This window comes from Macaca nemestrina, chromosome 20 (genome assembly GCF_043159975.1).
Source record: "Macaca nemestrina isolate mMacNem1 chromosome 20, mMacNem.hap1, whole genome shotgun sequence".
In the NCBI taxonomy this organism is placed as follows: Eukaryota; Metazoa; Chordata; class Mammalia; order Primates; family Cercopithecidae; genus Macaca; species Macaca nemestrina.
Window position 1 is genome coordinate 11,029,207 of NC_092144.1, and position 7,625 is coordinate 11,036,831.

The 7,625-nt window shown below is 53.5% G+C and overlaps 1 protein-coding gene across 4 annotated transcripts; it reads right to left on the reverse strand.

Moving 5' to 3' along the window:
- Positions 1 to 252: 252 nt before the first annotated feature.
- On the reverse strand, positions 253 to 6,937 carry LOC105471331 (elongation factor 1). Of its 4 annotated transcripts, XM_071087878.1 has the most exons (5): positions 6,568 to 6,764; positions 1,870 to 1,966; positions 1,425 to 1,558; positions 1,204 to 1,274; positions 253 to 1,003 (listed from the first exon to the last, which is right to left on the reverse strand). In XM_071087878.1, exons 3-5 carry the CDS (start codon positions 1,538 to 1,540, stop codon positions 939 to 941), a joined length of 252 nt encoding a protein of 83 aa, XP_070943979.1. In that variant the 5' UTR covers positions 1,541 to 1,558; positions 1,870 to 1,966; positions 6,568 to 6,764; the 3' UTR covers positions 253 to 938. The 4 variants fall into 4 exon arrangements, with proteins under 4 accessions (XP_070943979.1, XP_011722107.1, XP_011722170.1 ...); XM_011723805.2 differs by lacking the exons at positions 1,870 to 1,966; positions 6,568 to 6,764 and adding an exon at positions 6,783 to 6,937; XM_011723868.3 differs by lacking the exon at positions 1,870 to 1,966 and having other exon boundaries at positions 6,568 to 6,762.
- Positions 6,938 to 7,625: the final 688 nt, after the last annotated feature.

Here is a 7,625-nt window from a genome sequence, read left to right on the forward strand (position 1 = left end):
AGAAGCCTCCTCTGACCACCTGTTCTGTCTCCCCTACCCCATCTCCTAATGTGACTGCTGTAAACACCTGGCCAGATGTCTGCCTGCTCCACCACCCTGAATGCTTACTGACTGAATAAAATGCTGGGCGGTGTGAAGGGCTGGTCACATGCGCCACCAGGCCACCTCCCAAACGCTGGAACCTCAGGTCCCCTCTCCTTCTTCTGGTGACGAGGCAGACGCAGAACCCAAGACATCACGGACAGCAAGGGATGTGCGCTGGCTGTTTTATTTAAGGGCTTGTGATTGACAGCTGTCCCCACCCCAGCCCTTGCTACCTCTACAAAAGAAACTGAACACGAAACTGGGCTTCCTTGTTAGCATGGGGAGGGTGGCGGCTCCCTGTCAGGGCCCAGCCCAGGGACCTGGGGAACGGTGGCTTTGAATCCCAGGCCACGGGCACTAGAAGGTGGAGAAGGAGGGCGGGAAGTCCAGTTGAGATGGGCACGGTGCTGGTGAGGAGGCTGGAGAGGTCCAGTTCCAGCCTCTACTGGGCTTCCCTTGTTCAGGATATCAGGAAACAGCCCCCCACTTCCGCTGGGGGGGAGCCAGAGCCCCAAAGCTGGGGGGCCAGGGGCTGAAGAAGGGAACACAGCAAAGCCTTTTGGAGCCAAGAGAGGTCAGTTCAGGCCCCTCAGGCCCAGGAACCCGCCACCACTGCGTATCTATGAGCACACACTCACGGCCACGCCAGTGACACGTGCAGCCACACACACACCCACATCCACTCCACACTGGCACACACACCCACTCACACCCACGCCCACTCTACACACACACACAGAGGGCTGTGACAGCCCAGGACCCACACCCTGGACCCCTGGAATGTCTCTGGACCAGAACCGAACAGCTGGGTCCACAGTAGGCGGGGCTGCTCAGGGGGTGGGTCCTCTGTGTTGCTACTGATTGGCTGCCTCGCAGGCGTCTATCCAATCACTGTACACATCCACGGGTTCTGACAGATCTGAGCCGCTTAGGTCAAGGGTGATCATTGGCATTGGAACCCTGCCCTGCACCTTCTCACCCCACGTAAATCAGTAGGTGGCACCTGTTCCTCTGGACGGCCTTGGCCCTGCACCAGGGCACACAGTGGGCCAGAGGAGCAGGGTCCGGACTCCAGCCCCCTCCCCATCCTCTGGAAAAAGCCCAGGTTTCTAAGGATACACGTTATGGGCGTCTGGAATTCCTCTAGGCACACAGTACAAGAGATGACTCCGGTGTTGCGGGCACGGTCCCTGAAACAGACCAAGAGAAGGGACTGGTGAGCAATGTGCCCGGGGCCTGTGGGTGATGACGCCTTCACCAAGGGAGGCAAGGGGCAGGATGGAGAACAGCGGGGAGGAGGTGGTGGGGAGGATGGATCCCTTGCCCCGTTCCCCACTCACATTTTCACATCACAGGATTTCTCGTGGTTGCAGAAGGGGCAGGTGAACTGGGTCTCGAGGGTGCCCGTCATCTTCTTCTTGGGAGGCGGCTTTCGTTTGGACTTTCTGCGCCCCATGTCTGCAGGTGGATGAGCCTGTGGGGAGTGGCAGATGTCAGTGGTTTGAGGAAACCACGCAGCCCCCCGCTCAATGCTCTAGAAAGCAGGCCGGAAAGAGGGTCTGGGACTTGCACTATGGTCTGGGGGCCTCTGCCCTTGAGCGACGAGGCCCTCAGTCCTGATAAAGGAGGAAAATCCCCTGTCCCACTCTGGATGGAAGGGGTGAGCGGAGGTTCTAACCCCGTCTCTCTCACTTACTGCATGACCTGGGCAGGTTACTTAAGCTCTCTGTGCCACCGTTTCCTCATCCATAAAACAGAGACAAGGCCAGACATGGTGGCTCACACCTGTAATTCCAGACAGCACTTCGGGAAGCTAAGGTGAGAGGATCACTTGATGCCAGGAGCTGGATACCAGCCTGGGCAACAGAGTGAGGCATCATCTCTAAAAAAAAAAAAAAAAAAAAAAAAAAAATTAAAAATTAGCCAGGCATGGTGGTGTAAGCCTGTAGTCCCAGCTACTTGGGAGGCTGAGATGGGAGGATCACTTGGGCCCAGGAGTTTCAGGTTTCAATGAGTTATGATCCAGGCACTGCACTCCAGCCTAGGCAATAGGATGAAACCCTGCATCCAAAAAAAAAAGAAAAAAAAAGGAAAAAAGGTCGGGTGTGGTGACTCACGCTTGTAATCCCAGCACTTTGGGAGGCTGAGGCGGGTGGATCACGAGGTCAGGAGTTCGAGACTAGCCTGACCACCATGGTGAAACCCCATCTATACTAAAAATACAAAAATTAGCTGGGCGTAGTGGCGGGCGTCTATAACCCCAGCTACTCAGGAGGCTGAGGCAGGAGAATCGCTTGAGCCCGAGAGGCGGAGATTGCAGTAAGCCGAGATCACACCACTGCACTCCAGCCTGGGCGACAGCGCGAGACTCCGTCTCAAAAAAAAAAAAAAAAAAAAAGATTGAAATAAGGTTGCTATCGCACGAGACTCCGTCTCAAAAAAAAAAAAAAAAGATTGAAATAAGGTTGCTATCGCAGAGGAGACTTGTGAGGTTGACACCAGGAATGGTAAGTACTTAGCACAGAGCTGGCCCATCATCGCTGGCGCCAATACAAGGAAACCACTGTTCCTGGGGAGGGTGGCCCAAGAGACTCCAAGACAAGCCAGCTGTTCAGGGCCGGGTGGGGCCTAAGAGCCTAGGAGCTGGTGATTTTATACTGGCTGCTCCTCTTGTCAAGGGACATGTAAGTACCATCCACGAAGAGTGACACTCAGGGCATCTGATGGCCTCCATCCAGATGACAGACTACAGGGCAGAGAAGTGGGAACAAGCACCTCCGAGTAGAGGAACACTATGTGAAGGCTCAGGGGCAGCTGTCTGTCCCCTGGCAGGTGGAGGAGAGAGGAGGGACAGGTGGGAGGGTTCTGGGTGTTTGGATGGATCCTGGGAGCTACAAGGAGTGAAAGGGTAAAGTCACCCTGGGCTTTTGAGGGACTGCGGTGTGAGTCACAATCTGGATGAAGACAAAGGCACAGCCAGGACAGGATTGTTGGGGTAGAGATGGCAGAGGGCGAGAGAGACAGAGGAGACATGGCAGCGGAGCGAGTGAGTATGACGAGAGGAGGAAAGTCCAGGATGACTCCCAGGTTTGTGGTGGGGACACAGTGGCTAGGGGGAGAAGATGGCATCATTCTCTGATGTGTAACATAGAGGAAGGACAGGGTTTTGGAGAAAATGATGGGGTTGGGTGGCAGAGGGACATCTAGGAACAGATGTCCAGGAGGCAGGTGGGTGGGGAAACAGCAGCAGTTACCACCGAGCCCAACTCCCCTGCTAGGCACGGTGCTCAGGGCACTGTGCTTGCCATCCCTGAGCCTCCTATGGCGCCTCCTCCAACACACACACACACACACACACACGACTGCTGGTTCTAGCATCGTTCCTCTGTGGCAGGGGAGGTCAGCAGTCTGCCAGGATCTTCCAGAATAAACAGTGGGGTTTCATTCATTATTTGCTGATCACTTCCTATGTAACACCCCCAACTCTTTGTTTGTTTGTTTGTTTGTTTGTTTTTGAGATGGAGTCTTGCGCAGGCTGGAGTGCAGTGGCGTGATATCGACTCACTGCAACCTCTGCCTGCCTGGTTCAGACGATTCTCCTGCCTCAGCCTCCCGAGTAGCTGGGACTACAGGCGTGTGCACTACCACGTGTGGCTGATTTTTTGTATTTTTAGTAGAGACAGGGTTTCACCGTGTTAGCCAGGATGGCCTAGATTTCCTGACCTTGTGATCCGCCCGCCTCGGCCTCCCAAAGTGCTGGGATTACAGGTGTGAGCCACCACACCTGGCCAACACCCCCAGCTCTTAACTGTGATGCTTCCAATTCACTGAGTAAATAGAAGCAATCCAAAGACAGCTCCTAGGACCAACTCATTCAGCCATCCACCCACCGTCTTTATTTATTTAAGAGATGAGGTCTCGCTCTGTTGCCCAGGCTGGAGTGCAGTGGCATGATCACAGCTTGCTGAAGCCTCAATCCTCTGGCCTCAGCCTACCCAGTAGCTGGGACAACAGGCGTGCGCCACCACTCCCAGCTTTGGCATGCCTCCTTTACTATGGAAGTACGTTCCTGCAAAAACAATTTGTTCATTCTGCCCTGGCTCCCATCCCCTTTTCTTTGAGCAACATCAAATTTTCCAGCTCCACTGGATCACTCTCGCACACTTGTTATTACCTCTCTCCTCATTTAAAAAGGGGGAAAAAAAGAAAGTCTCTTGATCATCTTCCATCTATGATGCATTTCTTTGCAGACTGTTTTAGTGTACAGCCATCTGCATTCCTGTCCATCTCTCTACGCCTCTTGCCTCCAAACTTAGGTCACTGGTGGCTCTATACTGCAAATCCTAATGGCAGTCTTCCGATTTGAGGAATCCTTCCCCCCCTGAAAGCACATGTAGCTCTCAGGACCCCATGTGCTCCCTGTCCTCTGCCTCACTGGTGGCTCCTGCTAGTCTCCTATGCTCCTGCCTGTCTGCCAACTTGGCTCTCATGAAGAGAGCACATGAGTTTGGGCCAGGTGCGGTGGCTCACGTCTGTAATCCCAGCATTTTGGGAGGCCGAGGTGGGCAGATCACTTGAGGTTAGGAGTTGGAGACCAGCCTGGCCAACATGGTGAAACCCCATTTCTACTAAAAATACAAAAATTAGTTGAGCATGGTGGCACACGCCTGTAATCCCAGCTACTAGAGAGGCTGAGGTAGGAGAATCGCTTGAACCTGGGGAGGTGGAGGTTTCAGTGAGCTGAGATCGTGAAACTGGCACTCCAGCCTGGGCAACAGAGCAAGACTCCATCTAAAAAAAAAAAAAAAAAGGCTGGGTGCACTGGTTCACACCCATAATCCCAGCACTTTGGGAGGCCAAGGTGGGCAGATCACGAGGTCAGGAGTTCGAGACCAGCCTGACCAACATGGTGAAACCTCATCTCTCCTAAAAATATAAAATTAGTCAGGCGTGGTGGTGCATACCTGTAATCCCAGCTACTTGGGAGACTGAGGCAGGAGAACCACTTGAACCCAGGAGGCGGAGGTTACAGTGAGCTGCCGAGGCACTCCAGCCTGGGCAATAGAGCAAAGAGCCCATGATTTTAACTGTTGGATCCTCTCCTTTCTGGCTATACTCACCTACATGAAGATTTCACCCAGTCTTAGGTGCCTGCTCTACACTGAGGACACCTGCTTCTCCAGCCTTGAGTCTGTCCTCTGAATTGCAGACTCTGATCTATCTGCCTCAGTCACTCCTCCACCTGATGTCTAACTTCCACCTAATACTAAATATAACATGTCAAAAACCAAGCCCCTGACACTCCAACCTGCTCTTCCACAGTCTTCCTCATCTCAGCTAACAGCGATTCCATCTTTCCGGATAATCAAATCAAAAACGGATTCGGCCGGGTGGTGGCTCACGCCTGTAATCCCAGCACTTTGGGAGGCCGAGGCGGGCGGATCACGAGGTCAGGAGATCGAAACCATCCTGGCTAACACGGTGAAACCCTGTCTCTACTAAAAATACAAAAAATTAGCCAGGCGTGGTGGCGGGCGCCTGTAGTCCCAGCTACTCGGGAGGCTGAGGCAGGAGAACGGCGTGAACCCAGGAGGCGGAGCTTGCAGTGAGCGGAGATCGCGCCACTGCACTCCAGCCTGGGCGACAGAGTGAGACTCTCCTCTCAAAAAAGAAACAAACGAAAAAAAAAAAACCTTGGATTCATCCTCAAAGCCTTTTTCTCTCACACATCCCTTAGGCGATCCTCCCCCTGCCCCTCTACCTCTGAAATACAAATTAGCCGCGGCACCATGCCCAGCTAATTTTTGTATTTTTTGTAGAGACGGGCATCCACCATGTTGCCCAGGCTGGTCTGGAACTCCTGGGCTCAAGCGATACTCCCGCCTCGGCCTCCCAAAGTGCTGGCATTACATGCATGAGCCATTGTGCTCAGCAATAACCACTATTGAATACATCAATCAATCAGTTTGCTTGTAACTATCACTTTGGGAGGTCACACCTGTAATCTCATCACTTTGGGAGGCCTAGATGGGAAGATCGCTTGAAGCCAGGAGTTCCAGACCAGCCTGGGCAACATAGTGAGACCTCTCATCTCTACAAAATCACAAAAATTAGTCCCGAGTCTGTAGTCCTACCTACTCAGGAAGCTAAAGTGAGAAGCTTGCGCCCAGGAGGTCGAGGCTGCAATGAGCTATGATCGCGCCACTGTACTCCAGCTGGGGAGAGACAGCAAGACTCTGTCTCAAAAAAAAAAAAAAAAGTCCAAACAAAATCTACGGATGAGCCCCAGGAGCTCATTTTGCCCAGGGACTACAGTCCCCCCATCCCATGAATGGGGTCTGGCGTGCACAAGGACTGCAGAGGCCTCGGCCTGTCCTGTGACAACGTTAAGTCCAAGCGCGCCAAAAGGGGATGGTAGAGGAGTCATCCCCCGAATCTGCTGGGACCCAAGAGGTGGAGGGTTGGCTGTTCCTCCAGACTCACTAAGGCTTCGGCATCGCCTCCCGACGGCCGCCCGGAGGAGCCAGGCGTCCGGGTTGTCGCGCTGGGGTCCGGGGCAGTCAGTCTCCCCGACCTGCCTTCCCCCAAGTTCGAGGTCCCAGGAGACTCCTCCAGGACCCCGTAAACGCACGGAGTCGAGGAACTCCCAGTCCTGCCCGGCCCCAACGCCCACTCGCACGAGCCACACCAGCACTCACCTTCTCTAGCTGCGAAAGCTCCCTTCACCCTGGAGACAGCGACTTCCGACTCCTGCCGGAAGCGGAAACCCCTCTCCTCCTTTCAGGTCCTGGCCACTCCTAGCCGGGACAGCCCAGCAAATAGGCCTTGCTTACTTCGCCGGGGCTCTGAGCGCAGGCGTACTCAAATAGGAGCGCTCCGACGGGGGCGCAGTGCGCCTGCGCAAGCGTCGCTGCGTATTTGCCTGTAGCTGCGCGCATTGCAAGTACTTCTGGTCAGCTCCCAAGAACGGCAAGTGAGGAATATGAAATACCCTTATGGCTAAATCAGGGTGAAGGGGAAGCTTGTAAGCTTGGGAGACGCTCTGCTCAAACTAAAAAGTTCAGGTTCTGATCCAGCAGATGAAGAGGGAGGTCTGAGAAGCTGCAGTGCTAACTCGCTCCCAGGTGACTTCCATGCTGCCGATCCGCAGACCATATTTTGAGTGCCCAGATTGTAATAGATGAAGTTGAGTGGACAGGCTGGGGCCAGATTCCATGGAGCCTCGTGGGCCGTGTTAAGGACTTTTATTTTTTATTTTTATTTTATTTTATTTTATTTTTTTGAGACGGAGTCTCACTCTGTCGCCCAGGCTGGAGTGCAATGGCTCGATTTTGGCTCACTGTAACCTCCGCCTCCCAGGTTCAAGTGGTTCTCCTACGTCAGCCTCCCGAGTAGCTGGGATTATAGGCGCCGGTCACCGCGCCACGCTTATTTTTGTAGTTTGTTTTTTTGTGTGTGTGTGTGTGTGGTTTTTTTTTTGTTTGTTTTTTTTTGTTTTTTTTTTTTTTTTTTTTTTTAGTAGAGATGGGGTCTCACCCTCT